Consider the following 22,722-nt stretch of genomic DNA (forward strand, 5'->3'; position numbering starts at 1 on the left):
GTATAGAACAAAAATTCAAAGTTCTTGCATTTTTATGTCTGGTATAAACAGGGTTTATACCAGACATTATACCACAATGATGGCTGCCTTACGTGGCAGCCATCATTAGATGCTATGATTATGCTCCCTAGGGATTTCCCAATGGATGACAAAACTTCTGATGAATGATCAAATGTCCTGGTTTATGGGAATTGTGGGCCAGGTATTGTGGGAACATTATCCCCATTCTGAACACCACAAGGTCTGTGCTTAAATGAATTAATAAAATTAGCTAAGTTTGCTTCATTGAGAATAATTTTACAGTTAATCAGATCTACTTTACTAAAAGTATTGGTGCATTTTACTGTCTCCATAGAATCTATAATTATCCCTTCTAGTAGGCATCTCCCTTTGATAGTTGAGCTGTCATATATAATTCCCAGAAACCAGGACATTCACTCATTTATCAGTAATTTCAGCATTCATTGGGGGAGCATAATCATAATGTCTAATGATAGACACCACATGAGACACCTCTGCCAAACATATGCCTGTAATTGCAAGCACTTGGAATCTTTTTTAACACATTGTTTACAGCATCTTGATAAACGATGTAGGTTCATCTGAAAACTCTGTTTAATAATACACTTACACATGTACAGTATTGGGTCTTTTATTCACTTTAATTCAAACACTACAATACTGTATTAAGCTTCTCCATTGAATCAATGTTACTATAGTCATTTATGTATATATTTTATTGAGATACCCTGTATATATAGCAGACATTTGGCATTAGAAACCTACAATAGTTTTCAGGGTGGCATGCTTTGATGTGATAGCTACGGAACAAGTTTAATAATATTTCTGTAAAAAGTGTTAGGAAAGTCTACATAAAGTAGTCTGCAGTATGTATATAGTATGTATAGTGTGTATACATACACTGTATACAAAATGGTGTGCTTTTCAAGTAGGTTTTGCCAACTAGGTTTAGTTGACTAAGTTTTGACTAAGTGATTGTTTTCCAGTTTATATAAATTGTTTCAGTATTAGAATTTCATGAAAATCAGTCTGCACATTAAAAATTCATGTGGCATGTATCACTGATGATAAATAATATCAAGAAAAGCATGCCTATCTTTATCTATTTGAAACTTTATTAATCCATTCAACAAAAATATTTTAACCAAATTTTTAAAAATATAAAATGCAAGTAAAATTTATTTATATTCTCAATGTTGCATAGAAGCCTTTAAATTAAATTTACTGGTGTTGAGCATAATACAAACCTTATTTAACGCAGTGTAAATAAAAATATGTAATTCCTAAAATTACTGTATTATCAGTCATTGTACTGTTGTTAAATATGTATCATAAACAAAGTAACTAGCAAAGTCTACATGAGCTTCATGTAGAATTAACACAAAATAATGTCGAATTGTTGTGACTCAGTAACTTGTTAACTAGTGCTGATCATCATCATTATGTAAAAAGACTACAATGTGATGAGAGAAAATACAGCTGTATTGTTAGATTTGTTTGGCATTTTTAAAACTGAACACATGATTGCCACATGCATGATGATTTTATAACAATTTTGGGCAGAAAACTCATTATCCTCATTAATAGCATTAAAATATTTAGGAACAATGGTTTTTAAACAGATAAGGCTAAATTGTTAATTTAACATTGATAAAAGTTTCCTAGTTTGAGTGTTATATTTTTCCCATGCACATTTATCAGTAAATATAAGAATTTAAAAAATCTTCAATATTTATTGAAATCTAGCCTCTTGGCAACTGCCTAAAAAGTACATTATATATATACAAGTACAGGTACAGTATTCTGTATAATAAATACAGTACTGTGTATATGTATGATACTATTTTTGTGCATATACTATGTATATAAATTTATTAGGTGTGCAATATATAATTATCATTATTACAAACATTAATTAATATTTACAATTGGTTATATGTCAACTGAGGCTTAAGCGTTTTGTGGTTTTGGTATTTCGAGCAGTAAGAGTCGAGTGGCAGGCCTGGTCTGGGCTCTCGAACACCGAGTTCTAGTTTTCTTAATAAGAAAACACCATATTTACCATGTGTAGTGAAACAGATAGGGTGGGGGCATTTGCAGGATCTTGTGTTTATTGTGTGAATGGTGTCTGCAGTATTTAAGTACCTAAGTGTAATTACCACGAGTGTAATTATTGGATGAGAGCTATGCTTGTAGTATTTCATCTTCCTACAAGCTTTGTCATGTGACATTTTGAAACTGTTATTTGTGTATATGTGTATTAAGTAAAATTTTTGTGTTTTAGTTTTACTGGATATGAACTTTGTATTTGTGTATTTTATTTGCACATTAATTTCATGCATTTTGTATTTTTACACACTAGAACATGAAAAGGAATACTGGAATATAACATATTGCTTCTTTTTCAAAGTGGATTGTATACTAGACATAGCCAGAAAACACAAACCTGCAAGACAATAAACATACAGTACCAAGAACTCATTGCTGGCAATTTGAAGTAAAGTATGAATGATCTTTATTTTAAAACCATTAATACTGATAAAAACCTACATTCTCTGAAACAAGACTTAATTGTTACAGTTGCACATATGTATTCAAAATATACTTTTAAATTCTAAAGTACAACAATTGCTTGAATTATACAGTTTAATGACATTTTGAGTTTCCCACAATAAACTTAAACAATGTTTACCGGAGATTATTATGTACATAAAAACTATCCTCGTATCATATTATGTAAACCTTACGTGAGAAAATACTTTATCCACAATACTATCTCTCCAGAAGACATATTCCATATTGACCTTGAGTAAAAAAAGTTATATTTTATGTAAAAAAAAATGCTGTTTCTTTTGAAATGGTTGGATGTGCAAAGATGATTATAGGACAAAAACTGTTACTGTAATATAAGAAACCTATTCTACTGCAACAACTATGGTATTCACATTTCCCAAACTACAGTGCTGAAAAACTCAAATGATTAATTACAACTTTCTTAATATTTGTTGGTTAATTTATCTGCTAATCTTTCATCAGATATTGCTCTCTTTGTAAGCATTTGACCAATGTGGATTTGGGTAGCAAGTCCTACTGTTACCTCTTCGTGGTTTTCCCCCTAAGTCACACAAGCGATGAAGACACATTACACACACACACATGCACACATACATAAAAAGACAAGACCTATGAGGAGAGGTTAGAGGCATTAAATATGCTAAAACTAGAAGATAGAAGAAAAAGAGTTACACAATAGTAACAATGATTGATAAAATTGATAGGGGAAAATTTCTGAGACCTGGAACTTCAAAAGTAAGAGGTTATAAATTTAAACTAACTAAACAAAGCTGCCAAAAAAATATAAGAAAATTCACTTTGGCAAACAAAGTGGTAGACAGTTGGAACATGGTAGGCGAGAATGCTTCCAACCACATGGGGGTTTCTATAGGACATTGCTCCTCGTTGCCTCTCTGAGGGGGCCAGGTTCTGGTTCATGGTCCCTGGTAGGTCTAAGAACTCCATTCACACTGATGCCAAAAGTCTAATATTAGCATGTCAGCCTGGATTGCTCCGGGGAGCCTCCGGGTCACACCCAGAAAATGGCATTTCATTACATTCAACGCCAGTAACTTCACAAACAAGAGAACACAGATTCAAGCTAAGGAAACAAAGGTGCCAAAAAAATATTAGAACGTTATCATTTACAAACCCAGTGGTAGACGGTTGGAACTAGCTATATGAGTGAGAAGGTGGTGGAAGCCAAAACCAAAAGTGGTTTCAAAGCGTTATATGACAAAGACTGTTAGGAAGACGGGTCACCATGAGCGTAGCTCTCATCCTGTAACTACACTTAGGTAATCACACACACGTGTGCACACACACAACATTAACACATACACATACTCCTGGTGCTGAATACCCTAACTTGTTTCAATTACTGGGCCCGCATGTTTAAATCCCAACATAACATTAACAATGCTATTTTGATTACTAACCTACAAATATAGGATGTTAGGGGCTAGAACTGCCATTATTTTTTCAAACACATATTTATTACTTTCATATTTACTTTCAAACACAAACTATTGAACTGTATACAGTATTTAACTTGTGCACTCCACACACTGGAGAGCTGAGACAAAAGGAAACATACCAAATAATTATTTCAAAAGTTACCCTCTATTGAGAGAGAGAGAGAGAGAGAGAGAGAGATACAGTTTCCGTGGTGCAGTGGTAAAACACTCGCCCGGCGCTTCATGAGCGCTTTGGCCTGGGTTCATATCCTGGCTGGGTAGAATTGACTGGGCGCCAATCCTTAACTGTAACCTCTGTTCACCCAGCGGTGAATGGGTATCTGGTTGTTAAACGATTTGGCAGGTTGTATTCCAGGGTAAATTAGGATTAAGGACCTGCCTGAAATGTCTAGTGCTAGTGGCTTTACAAGAATGTAAGAATGCTTGTATACATAAATGAAAACAAAAGAGAGCGTGTGAGCACTTTCAACTTGATAGCAACCTATAAATTTTAAACATATACAGTACTGTACATTTTAAAATACTGTATAACAGAATACAACTTTTTAAGCAATCACAACCTGATATCTAGCCATTATATCGCAGTATAATTACAAATTCATAGTAAAGCATGTTGAATGTTTCCTAACCTTTCTAAGGCATAGCCCCTCTCCAGCCTAACCAGGGTATAATGCTTCTCTGGCTTATTTAGGCATAGCCTTTCCAGACTACCCAAAGCAAAGCCTATCTAATAAAAAAAAAAGCAGTATTACAATACATACATCCCCACACATGTAAAAAATCAATTAAAATATGAAGTCATTCCATTTTAACCGGTGAACGTGAATAGTAACTTGAGACAATCATATGTCTACATGCAACTGCATAATTGTTTCCTTTAATATAATTAATAAGTTTTTAAAAAAATACAGTAAAACATTTTTTTTACTCCCTGTAGGTCATATCCTTTCATTGTTTATTTAATACTACTCTACATTCAATGAAAAACTTGTGAAAGTATACTTTTGAAATATTGAAACATTTCTGAACTAGATTAACTTGTAGTGCATTCCCTTTTCAGTCTTGCATCAGTACATGCTTATCAGACCATATTTAACATTATTCTAAAGTTAATTGAGTTTATCAGCGTGTTTCACATTGTGAGTGAGCATTAGTGAGCAGATGAGTGTGATTCTTACATCAGAATGAAAATTTCTGAGTTGGTTGTCAAATTAGTAAACTAAATTTTTTAAACAAAAATTCAGGTTTTGCAACCTTGGAGTATACATGTCATTAAATTTTGTCTTTAGAACAATAAAACTTATTTTCATTACTTCCAGGAAAGGGTAGTAATGACATGTACAGTACTAAGCAAGAACTAAGATTCACAGAGTATGTCAACAATCATAGTTGTTTGATTAATCTACATTAACAGATGTCTGAAAGCCAAATACCAGATAATAAATAAAACTTTTGTAGCCGGGGCATGTGAAGGATTATTTCTCGCCTAGAGACAAACAAGGTTTTACAATGGAAAATAATTGTTGGGGAGAAGTATTCTTGGTTTCTGTACAGTATTTATTTTGGGCTCCGTAAGTCTGTTGCAACATCACATAACCATTGTGCAAATGTAGGTTCTTGTCTTGCAGCATTAATTTGCATGTGGCTACAATAAGAATATGACTTTTAATTGTATATATCTGCATGTTTTAGAATTATATACTCCAGATTATGTACGTACTGTAAAACTTAGATTATGTTACACTCCAGTTTATGTACAGTACTGACTGTGCACTCCAGATTATGAAACATAGACCTTAAAAGAACAATTTTTTTTTTTATTTAATGTGAGAATTCATTTACAACGCAAGCATTGGAGGACTTGTCAGTCAATCTGTCCTCTTAAAAATAATGTCGCTTTTTGCTTATATGCGCACTATGGCCAAAAATGGATGTAATTTGAAATGAAATCGACTCACGAAAGTGATGTACTGTCCCGTTTTCTGTTCAAGTCCTCCGGCTTACATGAAAAGTTAGGAGAGGAAACTTTGAAATAATGTTTGTCATGACGTTTTGAAACTTTATGAGAATTTCTTACCCTCCTAACCTACCAGAGGACCCTTAACTTACTATTTTGGAAAAAAAATTCCAAATTTATTTTCATTTTTTTAATTTCAAATTACGTCCATTTTCGGCCATACGGACAAATGGTCAAAGTCAGACGTAATTTGTAAGAGGACAGGTTGTATCAGTAGTAGTAGTAGTAGTAGTTCAGCATGTTTTCAAAAGATGTAATTAAAATTATGCATGAAGTTAAGTTAACTTTTGAAAGGCTTTTAGTAAATTCAAAGGATGTGGTGAAATCTAAACAACCTTATTAATCAATTCTGCTGTGTTTTGTTAAAAATAATTTAAATTGCTGACAACTATTTTTGGTATTTATCCTGAATGTGCTATATATTTTTTATGCATTAGTATATACAGCATATATTAATGGGCATTTTAATTCACATTTATTGAGTCTGCAAAACCTTAACATTTATTATACGTATAAATGATAATTTAGTTTACATTTTTATTAAGTCATTTACAAAGATTGGTTAATCCCATCAGCTCGTCTCAATAGAATAATAGTTTATTATTAACCATTTCTAAGCTTAATGTGCTGTTTTCCGAAGTAAAATACTGAAATGCATGAAAAGGTTTGTCAATAATTTTAAATGCTGTGTAACATATAGCACCAACTACAACTGTTATGAAGGCTTTCACTGAGGAACATGGGGTTTAGTGTATGACTTAAGTATTTTCTTGTCGGAAAAACATCCTGTACACCTAGGTTCATTTAATATACAATATATCATGATCATTGATCAAAATTTGAAGCTCAGTTCAGCAGCCATGTAACGTGTTTTCAATGCCATAACCAGTTGTTAAATAATTGCAACACTTCTGCTAATCTTAAATTGCTTTGCATCTACATATTGTTTATAAGACCTTAATCACTGTTAGGTATTCTGACGAGTCCATTATCAAGTATTACTTGTGTTTCACTAATTGAACACAGTGTTCACCACAAGAGCATGGTGTGTGTGTGTGTGTGTATTTATGTATGTTCATGTATGTGTTTAGAAGGTACAAACACCCACTGGCATGAATGTGAAAAAATTCCAGTCAAGATATCAAGTCACAACAGGGGTGGAGAGACATTTAATCTCTCTATAACCTGTGTGTTCCTCCTGCCCAGCACTATGCTATAGCTTTTGGAGTTTGGCGGCACCTTTTGATAATTACTTACACTCAGGACAACTGCCACTACCTACTATCGGAACACATCACTGATGCTCCGCATCCTACTCTGAATTAAGACCTTCACACTTGGTATGCTACAAACTGGGATTTCCAGCCTGTAGCAGCACATGCATCACTGCCTGAGGATTTGACATGTCTCTCCAAATAAAGCAGTGTGTTGCTTGTAGGTACATTTCTGACATGTAATGGGAATATCCAAATCCTGGATTTCTTATTTTGTTCTTGTGACCACAGGGTCATGCAGCTAGCCCACATTACAGAGACAGGCTTCTGTCTTGGCTTCCTGACGGACATAGTCTGCCACGTTGAATTTCCGATCATTGGGGTTATTGGATTTCCTTGCCTTCAGCTCTCTATGGTGCAAACAAAAAAATTATTATATAATTTTCTGTTTATTCTACAATGATTTATGGTGCTATATAGCCTTCCAGGCTTGGCATTTTATTTTGATAGTAACACCACACAACCTCACCAACACCCACCTGGCAACAGCCATAAAGGCAAGATCGACATTAAGGCCTGTTTTCGCCGAGGTCTCCATAAAGGCCACATTGTACTCCCTTGCCAGCCGCTCCCCATCCTCTCTCCTCACTACACGCTCCCCGTTTACATCACACTTATTACCTGAAGGAGTGGAACATATTAATGTTTAGTTCTGCCTAAAATGCTGCCTATAATTAATGGTTTCATTAAAAATATACATGAATATTGTACTGTACCTACAATGTCAGCATTGCACTCACGGAATGGTCAGGAAAGGTATATTGATCTAATTACTTTCACTTCCTGCATGAAAATTGCTTGTCAGCTTTCATAGGCATTTGCAAACATAAGTATTAAGGACTTGAAGCCTGAAGGAGACTTAGAGAGATTAGGGGATGAGCACGATTTATTAAAATAACTGTTCTTACTATACATGAAATAAACTAAATGATTGAATGATGGTAACTATAGATACAACCAATATTAAATAGTTCATCCCTTTATTTACATTTAAGCCACTATCTAGTGGCCTCAATAGGGACAGGAAGCTAATGGCTTGTCGAAACCATTAGCCACATCCGGTTTCCAAAATGTCGGGAACAGAGGATCTTGCAGTACAGTTGGGTTTGTTCTTGGCTCACAATTGGTAATCCTAGGTTTGATTCTCAGGCAGGATAGATATGGTTGGGTATGATTCCTTTTGCCTAATGACTCTGTTCACCTAGCAGTAAACAGGTACTAGTACTTGGGAAATAGGCAATCATTGTGGAGTTGCACCCTACAGAAGGTTAGTAGCTCGGCCGCCCTCCTCACACACATTATGTATTTATGTGTGTAATTACCTAAGTGTAGTTACAGGATGAGAGCTACGCTCGTGGTGTCCCGTCTTCCCAGCACTCTTTGTTATATAACGCTTTGAAACTACTGACGGTCTTGGCCTCCACCACCTTCTCCCCTAACTTGTTCCAACCGTCTACCACTCTGTTTGCGAAATTGAATTTTCTTATATTTCTTCGGCATCTGTGTTTAGCTAGTTTATATCTATGACCTCTTGTTCTTAAAGTTCCAGGTCTCAGGACCTGGAACTGATTCCCTATCGATTTTATCAATTCCTGTTACTATTTTATATGTAGTGATCATATCACCTCTTTTTCTTCTGTCTTCCAGTTTTGGCATATTTAATGCCTCTAACCTCTCTTCGTAGCTCTTGCCCTTCAGTTCTGGGATCCACTTAGTAGCATGTCTTTGCACCTTTTCCAGTTTGTTGATGTGCTTCTTAAGATATGGGCACCACACAACTGCTGCATATTCTAGCTTTGGCCTAACAAAAGTCGTGAACAATTTCTTTAGTATATCGCCATCCATGTATTTAAAAGCAATTCTGAAGTTAGAAAGCGTGGCATAGGCTCCTCGCACAATATTCGTGTGTGTGTAAATCACGAAAATTAACACGTGATGAAAAATGTGACATTGTCAAACCACGAAGGAAGAATTGAAACAGGTATTTCCTTAAGTACTTTCGTATTTAATAATCCTTCTGAAGATGTATTATTAAATGCGAAAGTACTTAAGGAAATTCCTGTTTCAGGTTCTTCCTTCGTGGTCTGACATTGTCATATATATACTAGTATATATATATATATATAATATGAAAACTCCACAACCCAGAAGTGACTCAAACTCGGACCCCCAGGAGCATATTGCAACTGGTGTACACAGTGCCTTAAACCACTCGATCATCAGTGACGGTACAAAAAGTGGTGATAGCCGAGGCTATTTGAACCATCACCCCGATGGCACTTTGATGGTAATTCCGGGCATAACTTTTCATCAAATTACCTTTTTTTATGGGGCCACGTGAGCAACACAAATGCGAACAAGTTTGAGTGGTCCCCAAGCATATATGCGAATGAAAACCCCACACCCCAGAAGTAACTCGAACCCCAGACTGCCAGGAGCACTATGCAACTGGTGTACAGGAGACCTTAACCACTCGATCATCAATGACCGTACAAAAGATGATGGTAGCCGAGGCTATTTGCTCATCATCCTGACGGCACTTTGATGGTAATCTTGGGCATAGTTATTTTATCGAATCACCTCACTTCGATAAAATTTATGCCTGCATCTACTTATCTGTCCCTCTACTCACGTGTAATGATCAATATTCTTACATGTGTTTCTCTATCACCTGTCCCATCCACTCACCTGTTGCACCCACTTGCCTGTCCCACTCACCTGTTGCACCCACTTTGCCTATTGCACTGCTCTTTGTCTCCTGCTCAATCTTCCTTTGTAGTTGTTGACTCTCGTAGTGCCCTCATGGCTCTTGGGTCCTTTAATCCGGTTCATCCAGTGGTTGTCGAGATCCAGCATTGGTTGTTTTTTGTTCACAGTAAATTTAAGTCAGTTGAGTTTTGTTGGGTTCCCAGCCATATTGATGTCTCTTTAAATGAGCATGCGGATGCTGCCGCCAAGGAAGCTGTCCGCTCTTGTCCCATCTCTCGTAAAGGTATTCCTTATTCCGACTTTTACCCGGTTATCCATTCCTCCATCCTTACCCGTTGGCAGGCTTGTTGGTCGTCTGTTACTGGTAACAAACTACGTTCTCTTAAAGGTTGTGTGTCCTCGTGGCTGTCCTCCTACCACCATAACCGGCGATGGGAAATGGCTCTGGCGAGGTTGCGTATTGGCCATACTCGCTTAACTCATGGTCACTTGATGGAGCGCCGCCCTGCTCCTTATTGTCCTAATTGCATTGTCCCTCTTACGGTCATGCATATCCTTGTTGAATGTCCTGACTTCTGGGACGAGCGTGTGTCTTGCTTTCCGACCGTCCCCCGCGGTCGCTTGTCTCTCGATAGTATTCTTGGTGCCTCGGATACTTTTGATATCGTTCCCCTTATGCGTTTCTGTTCTCGTATTGACGTCCTTGGTGATATTTAGCGCCCTCTGATTATCCCGCACATTTGATGGTGCTACATAACCTTCTCGGTTTGGTGCCTTCTTTGATAATTACTTACTTGCCTGTTGCACCCACTCACCTGTCCCACCCACTCGCCTGTCCCACCCATTCGCCTGTCCCACTCACCTGTTGCACCCATTTGCATGTCCCACCCACTCGCCTGCCCCACCCACTCACCCACCCAATTGCCTGCCCAACCCACTCACATGTCCTATCCACTTACCTGTCCCACCCATTCGCTTGTCCCACCCATTCGCCTGTCCCACCCACTCGCCTGTCCCACCCACTCGCCTGTCCCACCCACTCACTTTACCCACCCAGTTGCCTGTCCCGCCCACTTACCTGTCCTACCCACTTACCAATGAGCATAATAACCACATCATCTTGGGCGTATTCGTGAACCTCGGCCAACCACGCCCTCGTGTTATCATAACTGTTCTTGTTCATCACATCATAGAGTAATAGCAGTGCTGAGAAAAGAAAAGAACAGTGCTACAGGTATTGCATTAGCTGTAACACGTCAATAACAATAATAATATAGTACTAAAAATATAATAATAATAATAATAATAATAATAATAATAATAATAATAATTTATACACCAGACAATATATTGGACAGGCTAAAGTGGTTCCATAGTGAGTACAATTATTGTTTATTATATAAAGGCACTAGTTATGCTAGTACCACAGCTCTATAGAGCAGTACTGCTAGTACCACAGCTCTGTAAAGTAGTACTGCTAGTACTACAGCTCTATAAAGTAGTACTGCTAGTACCACAGCTCTGTAGAGTAGTACTGCTAGTACCACAGCTCTATAGAGTACTGCTAGTACCACAGCTCTATAGAGTAGTACTGCTAGTACCACAGCTCTGTAGAGTAGTACTGCTAGTATCACAGCTCTGTAGAGTAGTACTCCTAGTACCACAGCTTTGTAGAGTAGTACTGCTAGTACCACAGCTCTGTAGAATAGTACTGCTAGTACCACAGCTCTGTAGAGTAGTACTGCTAGTACCACAGCTCTGTAGAATAGTACTGCTAGTACCACAGCTCTGTATAGTACTGCTAGTACCACAGCTCTATATAGTACTGCTAGTACCACAGCTCTATATAGTACTGCTAGTACCACAGCTCTATATAGTACTGCTAGTACCACAGCTCTATATAGTACTGCTAGTACCACAGCTCTATATAGTACTGCTAGTACCACAGCTCTATATAGTACTGCTAGTACCACAGTTCTATATAGTACTGCTAGTACCACAGCTCTATATAATACTGCTAGTACCACAGCTCTATATAGTACTGCTAGTACCACAGCTCTATATAGTACTGCTAGTACCACAGCTCTATATAGTACTGCTAGTACCACAGCTCTATATAGTACTGCTAGTACCACAGCTCTATATAGTACTGCTAGTACCACAGCTCTATATAGTACTGCTAGTACCACAGCTCTATATAGTACTGCTAGTACCACAGCTCTATATAGTACTGCTAGTACCACAGCTCTATATAGTACTGCTAGTACCACAGCTCTATATAGTACTGCTAGTACCACAGCTCTATATAGTACTGCTAGTACCACAGCTCTATATAGTGCTGCTAGTACCACAGCTCTATATAGTACTGCTAGTACCCACTTCCAGCTGGAACTTGGAATAAGACAAACAGTAATGATAAATATATACACTTTAATAGCATTAGGGAGATTAAATAAAAAAGTAGCACTAAACCAGCACAAATGCACAGTATAGCTCTATGAAGTTCATAAATTAAAATTTACAAATATAATTAAATACTGTACTCAAATATCTATACCTGTAACTTGTCAAGTGCTCGTGGTCCCTGCTTATTCCCAGCAATATATAATTCATTAGTGGATCCTAACTGCCCCTCGGGGGATTCTACCTGTCCCTCGGTGGATCCTTCCTGCCTCTTAAAAGATGTGTCTCTCAGTGGATCATGCCTGTCCCTAAGTGGATCCTTCCTCTTCCTAAGGGGATCCTTCTTCGCCCTCAGTGGATCCTTCCTGCCTCTTATAGGATCTTTCTTGGCCCATATTGGACCCTTCTAGTCTCCAAGAGGATCATTCCTGTTCCTCAGTGGATCATTCCTGTCCCTCAGTAGATCATTCCTGTACCTCAGTGGATTACTCTAATCCTTCAGTGGATCTTCCCTGTCCTTCACCAAGCTCAGAAAAGTGCAGGGGCGGGAAGAGATTAATTTTTGTGTCCCGAAGCCAAAGACGCAGAAAGTTGCGAAATGAATCATGTGAGAAACTCTGATTCTGCTCTACTTGCAGAATCCAAATTTGCAGAATAGGAGCCCGCTGAGATAAACAGATGTTGAGGGGGGGCGTTGCATCCTGGGGAAGGTCAGTAGTTCGACGTTGGGTGGAGGGGGGGGGGGCTTAGATGCAAACCAAAAGTATAAATCCACAGGCTTCTTGTCCCGGACAAAACTAATTATTGTAAAATCTACTCAAGTATTTATTTTCAATTTTCGTTAAAACATGCTACTGAAGCTGCAAATGTTGGTGGCTGGAGTGAGGTGGTTGCTAGAATATAGTGTTCGCTGGAGTCAGGTGGCAGCAAGACTGTGGAGATCGTTGGAGTCAGGGGGTCATTGGAGTGAGGTGATCGCTGGAGAAAAATGGTCGCTAGAGTCAGGTGGTCGCTGGAGTCGGGTGGTCATTGGAGTGGGAAAGTTGCTGGAGCCACAAGGTCCCTATAATCAGGAATAAAAGACCAAGAATCCTGCCAATCACCTCACAACGATGTTAAGGAGTTCAAGCTCGCATGTCAAACTCCTAAAATTACCTTGAAACAACACACTCACTATTCTATCAGAGGAACTCAAGGTAATATAAATGCAAATCAGAAATCTTCTTGCTGGGTATAGTAAATCCTCTTCTTGTATACAGAAGAAACTTCTTATGTCTTGTTTGAGCTAACACGTGAGCGCCGAAGAAATGAAGATCATATTGGTGCACTTTTATATTCCCTAAAGTTTATTCATCAGCATAAATGATTTAAAATTAGTTTTTTATCAATACCGGTATCTGAAATTCTTTTCATGAAACATTCAAACATAATTTAAAGTCAACAATGTATAAATTTGTTCGGTCTGCTTTCAAAATTTAAGTAATAGAATTAAGATAACGTCTCTACAGTAAGAGAACGCTTCTTTGTCATTGATGACCATCAAGAGGATTCAACAGTGAAGCTCATTCCTAATTTGGACTTGAATAAAAAATAAAATGAATCTGATAACGAAACCTGGTGTGACTTAACTGACAGTGGGTAGGAGAGAATGAAGAGTTAATATATTATCCGCTGTCGAAATACATTAACCTCAGTTCTATGGTGCAAGTGTGATTAGGGTAATTGAAATAATGCAATCTGTCCTCAGGGAGGAAATCTGCTCATGGGAATGGATTGAGAACGACTACATAATTAGTGCTATTATCTACTCTCAATCCATGGTTAGGTTAAGGTTTGACTAGGTTAGGTTTCATTACGTTGGGTTATGTCAGTATGAGCTATTACTGATGATAATGTGAAATATAGAATTCAAAAAACTGTTTTATTGTACCCGAGAATTCCGTTTACAGAAAACCTAATTTTTAAAAGAAAATATTTTTCAGCATATACTCTATATTTTAAACCAACTATATATAATACAATAAAGTTATAACTTGATGATAATCTTTATTCAGGACAAAGTTTACATGTAGACTATTACTAGAATGGTAATATGCTCTTATATCATCATAACTATCCAAGTATCTAGATAACTATCAAAGCAGTTTGAAAACGGGTGTGCATGGTTTCTCATGGCAAAATATTTGCTCTGAAGACAGGCTCAATAATGATGAGAAGGCGCAAAACCAGCATGATAAAATAATCTTGAAAAGGACATGGCAAGGAACTGAAAAGTTCGGGAATCGATCCTTCAGTCTTTATCCTTATAACCACATTCCAGCTAACGCAAATATTCAGCGAAGGCCATCCAGTTCGACTTTGGAAAAAAAAAAAAAACACAGGACAGCTATGGAATCCAATTAAACTGAAATACATTCGATGTTACTTTCGGGTTCGTTCTCGACTCAAAATCTGGAATTTCGGGTTCGAATCCTGGAGGAGGAATAGAAAAAGTTGGACGCGTTTCCTATCACCTAATGCACCTGTCCACCTGGCCAGGTGGGTGCCCAGGAGTTAGTCAGCTTGTTGTGGGGTTGCATCCTGGGAAGGGTCAGTAGTTCGACCTTCGGAGACGACGCCGATATAAGCCTAACATACATACATATATATGCGAACAAGCCTGAATGGTCCCCAGGACATATGCAACTGAAAACTCACACCCCAGAAGTGACTCGAACCCATACTCCCAGAAGCAACGCAACTGGTATGTACAAGACGACGTATGATTAAGGCGTCTTGTACATACCAGTTGCGTTGCTTCTGGGAGTATGGGTTCGAGTCACTTCTGGGGTGTGAGTTTTCAGATACATATATATATATATATATATATATATATATATATATATATATATATATATATATATATATATATATATATATATATACATATATATATATATATATATATATATATATATATATATATATATATATATATATATATATATATATATATATATATATATATATATTATTAAATATGACCGAAAAAGTAAGATTAATAATTCTAACACGAATTTTCTCAATCTTTCGTACATTACGCTTCACTGTTGGAGGTAAATCAAAAATCACTTCTCCAAAATTCATTTTTATTTCTAGTCTGACGCGACACGGGCGCGTTTCGTAAAACTTATTACATTTTCAAAGACTTCACAAATACACAACTGATTAGAACGTATCTCTGATTTCATATCTACATTTGAGTGAGGTGGTAAGGGTGATGTGGCATTAACACAAGACAGAACAGGAGGGGATATTAATAGGGTATTAAAAGTATCAACACAAGACAGAACAGAAACAATGGGTATTGAATAGAAGTGTTTGTAGAAAGCCTATTGGTCCATATTTCTTGATGCTTCTATATTGGAGCGGAGTCTTGAGGTGGGTAGAATATAGTTGTGCAATAATTGGCTGTTGATTGCTGGTGTTGACTTCTTGATGTGTAGTGCCTCGCAAACGTCAAGCCGCCTGCTATCGCTGTATCTATCGATGATTTCTGTGTTGTTTACTAGGATTTCTCTGGCGATGGTTTGGTTATGGGAAGAGATTATATGTTCCTTAATGGAGCCCTGTTGCTTATGCATCGTTAAACACCTAGAAAGAGATGTTGTTGTCTTGCCTATATACTGGGTTTTTTGGAGCTTACAGTCCCCAAGTGGGCATTTGAAGGCATAGACGACATTAGTCTCTTTTAAAGCGTTCTGTTTTGTGTCTGGAGAGTTTCTCATGAGTAGGCTGGCCGTTTTTCTGGTTTTATAGTAAATCGTCAGTTGTATCCTCTGATTTTTGTCTGTAGGGATAACGTTTCTATTAACAATATCTTTCAGGACCCTTTCCTCCGTTTTATGAGCTGTGGAAAAGAAGTTCCTGTAAAATAGTCTAATAGGGGGTATAGGTGTTGTGTTAGTTGTCTCTTCAGAGGTTGCATGGCTTTTCACTTTCCTTCTTATGATGTCTTCGATGAAACCATTGGAGAAGCCGTTATTGACTAGGACCTGCCTTACCCTACAGAGTTCTTCGTCGACTTGCTTCCATTCTGAGCTGTGGCTGAGAGCACGGTCGACGTATGCGTTAACAACACTCCTCTTGTACCTGTCAGGGCAGTCGCTGTTGGCATTTAGGCACATTCCTATGTTAACAAACATATCCTATGTTAACAAACATAGGAATGTGCCTAAATGCCAACAGCGACTGCCCTGACAGGTACAAGAGGAGTGTTGTTAACGCATACGTCGACCGTGCTCTCAGCCACAGCTCAGAATGGAAGCAAGTCGACGAAGAACTCTGTAGGGTAAGGCAGGTCCTAGTCAATAACGGCTTCTCCAATGGTTTCATCGAAGACATCATAAGAAGGAAAGTGAAAAGCCATGCAACCTCTGAAGAGACAACTAACACAACACCTATACCCCCTATTAGACTATTTTACAGGAACTTCTTTTCCACAGCTCATAAAACGGAGGAAAGGGTCCTGAAAGATATTGTTAATAGAAACGTTATCCCTACAGACAAAAATCAGAGGATACAACTGACGATTTACTATAAAACCAGAAAAACGGCCAGCCTACTCATGAGAAACTCTCCAGACACAAAACAGAACGCTTTAAAAGAGACTAATGTCGTCTATGCCTTCAAATGCCCACTTGGGGACTGTAAGCTCCAAAAAACCCAGTATATAGGCAAGACAACAACATCTCTTTCTAGGTGTTTAACGATGCATAAGCAACAGGGCTCCATTAAGGAACATATAATCTCTTCCCATAACCAAACCATCGCCAGAGAAATCCTAGTAAACAACACAGAAATCATCGATAGATACAGCGATAGCAGGCGGCTTGACGTTTGCGAGGCACTACACATCAAGAAGTCAACACCAGCAATCAACAGCCAATTATTGCAGAACTATATTCTACCCACCTCAAGACTCCGCTCCAATATAGAAGCATCAAGAAATATGGACCAATAGGCTTTCTACAAACACTTCTATTCAATACCCATTGTTTCTGTTCTGTCTTGTGTTGATACTTTTAATACCCTATTAATATCCCCTCCTGTTCTGTCTTGTGTTAATGCCACATCACCCTTACCACCTCACTCAAATGTAGATATAAAATCAGAGATACGTTCTAATCAGTTGTGTATTTGTGAAGTCTTTGAAAATGTAATAAGTTTTACGAAACGCGCCCGTGTCGCGTCAGACTAGAAATAAAAATGAATTTTGGAGAAGTGATTTTTGATTTACCTCCAACAGTGAAGCGTAATGTACGAAAGATTGAGAAAATTCGTGTTAGAATTATTAATCTTACTTTTTCGGTCATATTTAATAATATATGTCTACAGGAAAGACTGCTACCAAAATATACTAATATATATATATGTATATGTATATATATATATATATATATATATATATATATATATATATATATATATATATATATATATATATATGCAGAATAACCACATATGAAAAATAGAAAATGCTTAACGCGTTTTCGGCTAATTCGCCTTCATCAGAGCAAAGTAGAATGAAGATAAGTTTGCTGATCAGACCTTTATATCCGCCTGGGCAGATCACCTGACCACCAAAAATAAGTGGAGGAAAGGAATTATAAGAAAGAAGGTAACTGCAGAAGGCCTATTGGCCCATACAAGGCAGCTCCTTTTAATATCTCCAAGTGCCATACGTGTTTAAATGATTGCTATATTGTTTTGACGTGCTATATTGAGGCTTAAATAGGGATCCAACTTGTACATACCGGGGCTCACATTAAGGCTGTTGTTACAATGTTTGATCAGAGCAGACTCGATCACGTTTCGTTCAACAAAATCCTTACTTAAATATATATATATATATATATATATATATAAATATATATATATATATATATATATATATATATATATATATATATATATATATATATATATATACATATATATATATATATATATATATATATATATATATATATATATATATATATATATATATATATATATATTATATCTGGTTGCCTGTCCCCCGACACAATCCATTATATAGACTTAATATACTAGTCTTAGGCCTGTACTAATGTGCTCACTGTAACTGAAACGGCACGAAATGTACAATAGGATTCTTCTATAGATGCCGGCTTTGTACAAAGCGATAGTGCATGGCTACAGTGAGATTGAAGCACAAATAACAATGTAAAGAGGCACTATACCTACCATGGGCATCCCTGTAGTAAGCGTGGGTGACACTTCGGAAACGTTCTTGACCTGCAGTGTCCCAGATCTGAAGTTTCACCTTTGACCCGTCCACCGTCACGACCTTATTCTGAAATATGAAACGGAGAGAGAGGGGGGGAGTCAGGTCAGGTGCCTAGGACAAGATCACTTACCCAGGCAAGCATGTGGACGCATTTCATGTTTACACCAGAGGACATGAGCTCATTGACTCTAGAATAGGACAACAGCACCCCGGCAGCCTATTCACGGCTTTGTCTGTCATGTCAGATAATCGTAACTTGTAATTCAAGTTTTCTAGTTGCATTTTCTCTACGGTCGTTGCAATAGCACCACCACACTCATCGCAGTCACCATCACATAACTTATCATGACACCATCGCGAAGGATGTACCAGGTATCAACCATGTGCAACATATATATTTCCAGCCTTTGCTAGCGCAGACTAATGGATTAGACTCGCATTTCACGCTCTCCCTTTATTCTATATATATAAATAACCATCCTGTGAGATGGGAATATTAGATGAACTCATAGCTAGTTTCTGGTCTACACTCTGTAATCCTTCATATAGAAGAGCGTAACAACACATTGCTGTGTACACCCAAGATGGTTAACAAAAAATAGGTAATGAAACAAGAAGTAGTGCTTTCTTACTACTATATAAAACAGGCAGATTATAATATTCCAGTTATTGCCAATGTCCTAATATTAGAAATATGTCATTATAAAACACATAATTCAATGACAAGTTGTTATTATACATCATATAGCCACGGTGATAGTGGGATGAAGAGACCCATAGCCTCGGAGAAGGGAATACAGAGCATTCAGAGAAAACTTGCCATTTAACTCTAAATACGTATGAGTATTCACTTCTACCACCCCTTTTTTATTATTTGTGTCGTACACTTTATTATACAAGGTTACACAGTTACATATCTGATTGGTTACAAAAAGTGGACATTAAGAGGAAATAAAGGAAAGTTTGTATCCTAGAGGCTGTAGAATTCTTCGAACTCCTTCGACGCCGGGCAGGAACAAATTAAGGACGCAGCGGGCATTCCCCCTCTGGATCGCTACACTGAGGCGCTGGAAGAGTAAACATGCCGCTCGAGGGGTCTCTTGTTGTTTCAATGAACCTGGAACCAAGAACTTTAAGATACCTACTTGCACTCTCTCCCCATGGATCAAGGGGGTCTCGAATCCTATAGGAACAAAGTTGTACCGGTGATCTATTTTCCCGTACTTGGTTGACTTGTCTCTTACGCTGTCGCCACGGGTCCTGTTTGGCCAATGTATGTGGTTGCCAGGGGGGGGGATAGGCAAGTATAGTCCCATACCAGTTGTAATAATGGCAAAAGGTAAAGCTGTTAATTTGGTAGCTGTGACGTGGATTGTAATGCCTCACATGCAAGGTAATTCATTTATCGATACTAAAAAGCCTTTGCTAATTTTTTCACTATATGTTGAGTTCATGTAGATCTATTTGTAAGGCCTCAGTATCATGATGACCAAACTACACATCACAATATAAAGAAACGACGACGGTCCATCCTGGAACCATTATCAAGTCGTTTCGGTCCAGGACGGACCGAAACGTCATCGTTTCTTCATCTTCTGATGTGTAGTTTGGTCATCATATTTTCAGCCACGTTATTGTGACTCTTCGTCTATCTCAATATAATTTTCACTTCCCACGTTACCATAAATCTTAGTTTTATCTGCAAATATGGTGATGTGGTTTGTAATATGCTCATCTATGTCAATGATGTATACGACCAAAAGGGTTGGCCCATAATGGACCCCTGCTGTACCCCTCACTAACTTCTCCAGTCAAATTCTTATCCATTTAGCACGATCCTTTGTTTTCTTTACTTTAACCCTTGTTTAATCCATTCTTGTATTCTACCATTTATTTCATGTGCCTGTAATTTCTTTGAAAGTCTTTCAAGTGATACCTTATCAAAAGCTTTAGCAAAGACCAAGTAAACTGCATCTACTGGAAATCCTTTTTCCTGAATAGCTGGTTACCCTTTCCAAAAATGTGAGCAGGTTTGTAAGGCAGGATCTGTTTGTAACAAACCCATGAACAAATCCACAAGGGCCGTGACGAGGATTCGAATCTACGTCCGGGAGCATCCCAGACGCTGCCTTAATCGACTGAGCTACGACATGGTCAAAAAGAGTTGAAACCGAAGTTCTACTGAACTTACTGGATTCTGCAGCCTCTCTGAGGCACAAACCAGGGTTTTACACAACTCCCCCATGCACTCGAGCTATGTCAATAGGCCGTTCAAAGGCCTATGTAAATAGGCCCTTGTGGATTTGTTCATTTGCTGCATCACGCCATTGTGATTTCTGTGTGTAACAAACCCATGTTACGTTGATTTTACAATTTGTTCATTCTGAGTTAGTGAATGATTCCCTCCCTTAATTCTCTCCATGAGCTTGCAGATGTGTGATGTCAAGCTGATCCGACGTTAGTTTTCTGCCTAGCTCTTTCTGCCATTTTTTGAAAATTGGGATGACATTTGCATATTTCCAATCGAGAGGAACTATCCCTTGGTCCAGAGATTTTCTGAAAAGGAGTTTCAGTGGTTGGCACAGTTTATCTGCCAGTTCCTTTACCACCTTGGATTGAATTCCGTCTACACCTGGGGCTTTTGAACTATGTTACTTTGTCATTTCTCTTCCTGTGTCGCACATTTTGGGTATATCCCTTAATTCGTTCTCTTCAATTCCCTCAAACATGTGTGTGGGTAATGGGATGTCGTCTAATGTTTCTAGTGTGAACTCTGATGTAAAGTATTCATTCAAAGTGTTTGCTGCCCTCTTATCATCCATTATAACTTGGTTAGTCTCATCTTTTAATGGTCCTACCGAGACATTTGTTTTGGTTTTACTTCTTATGTAGACATAGACCGACTTTGGCTCTTTCTTTATATTATGGGCGTTTATTTTCGTAGTTTCTTTTGGCTACACACACAAATCACAATAGCGTGATGCATCAAATGAATAAATCCACAGTGGCCGTGACGAGGGTTCGAACCTACGTCCGAGAGGATCCCTCTTGGACGTAAGGCAACGTCTGGGCAGTGATATCTGTGTGTAATGAAGTAAGGACGAAGAGGCGGAACAGCCTATTGGCAGAGCTCGGGTGCATGGGGGGAATTGCGTAAAACCCTGGTTTGTGTCTCGGAGAGGCTGCAGGATCCGCTATAGATCAGGATGATTTCCCGGTTGCAATTATGTTATCATGTCGTAGCTCAGTCGATTAAGGCAGTGTCCGGGATCCTCGCGGACGTAGGTTCGAACCCTCGTCACGGCCCTTGTGGATTTGTTTCTTTTGGCTGTTCTGATCTGAGTGGCTGAATTTAATGCCCTTTTCAATACCTCATAATCTATGTCGCTCGGCGTTGAACTTTTCGATTCTGTGCTGATACAAAACAATACATTAAATAAAACAGGACCTGTCCCTAGGACAATGTTTTTATTTTTATTTATGCATTTATTTATATATGCAAGAGTTCTGACATTCTTGTACAGCAACAAGCACACATAGCATTTCGGGCAAGTCCTTAATTCTATTTTTCACACACACACATCTCCAGGAAGCAGCCTATAGCAGATGTCTAACTCCTAGATACCTATATCATGCTAGGTGAACAGAGTATCAGGGTGAAAGAAACCCTGCCCATTTGTTTCCGTCACCGCCGTGGAGGCGGAAACAACATTGTTTCATAACATATTGGAAAATAGATAAATTTAGATTCCATATATGAAAACAAACCTTGCAAGGAATGGAACACAGCCTGAGGGCGGGCAACACTTTTACTGAGCTAGGCTGTCGAATTTTCCCGCGTGTCCTGCGATTCCTATTCAAATTAATTCACACCAAATAGTATGAAGTGACAAGCCTCAAGCGATACTTTTAGCGGTGAATATTTAACTTGAACACGGCGTTGCATTATATTTGCATGCATTCCTTCTTCCTTGA

General features: G+C 38.0%; 1 protein-coding gene across 5 annotated transcripts in view; it reads right to left on the bottom strand.

Annotated features, from left to right (window-relative positions):
• Window positions 1-1,118: 1,118 nt before the first annotated feature.
• The window catches only part of LOC123770093 (ras-related protein Rab-8A), a 90,791-nt gene continuing 69,187 nt past the window's right edge, over window positions 1,119-22,722 (bottom strand). For all 5 annotated transcript variants that reach the window (XM_069301470.1, XM_069301467.1, XM_069301471.1 and 2 more), the window contains 4 exons: window positions 18,705-18,813; window positions 11,148-11,258; window positions 7,823-7,964; window positions 1,119-7,693 (listed from right to left, as the gene is read on the bottom strand). In XM_069301470.1, the coding sequence (XP_069157571.1) occupies window positions 7,585-7,693; window positions 7,823-7,964; window positions 11,148-11,258; window positions 18,705-18,813 (471 nt within the window). In that variant the 3' untranslated portion in view covers window positions 1,119-7,584. The remainder of the gene's footprint in view (window positions 7,694-7,822; window positions 7,965-11,147; window positions 11,259-18,704; window positions 18,814-22,722) is intronic.

This window comes from Procambarus clarkii, chromosome 45 (assembly GCF_040958095.1).
Source record: "Procambarus clarkii isolate CNS0578487 chromosome 45, FALCON_Pclarkii_2.0, whole genome shotgun sequence".
NCBI lineage: Eukaryota > Metazoa > Arthropoda > Malacostraca > Decapoda > Cambaridae > Procambarus > Procambarus clarkii.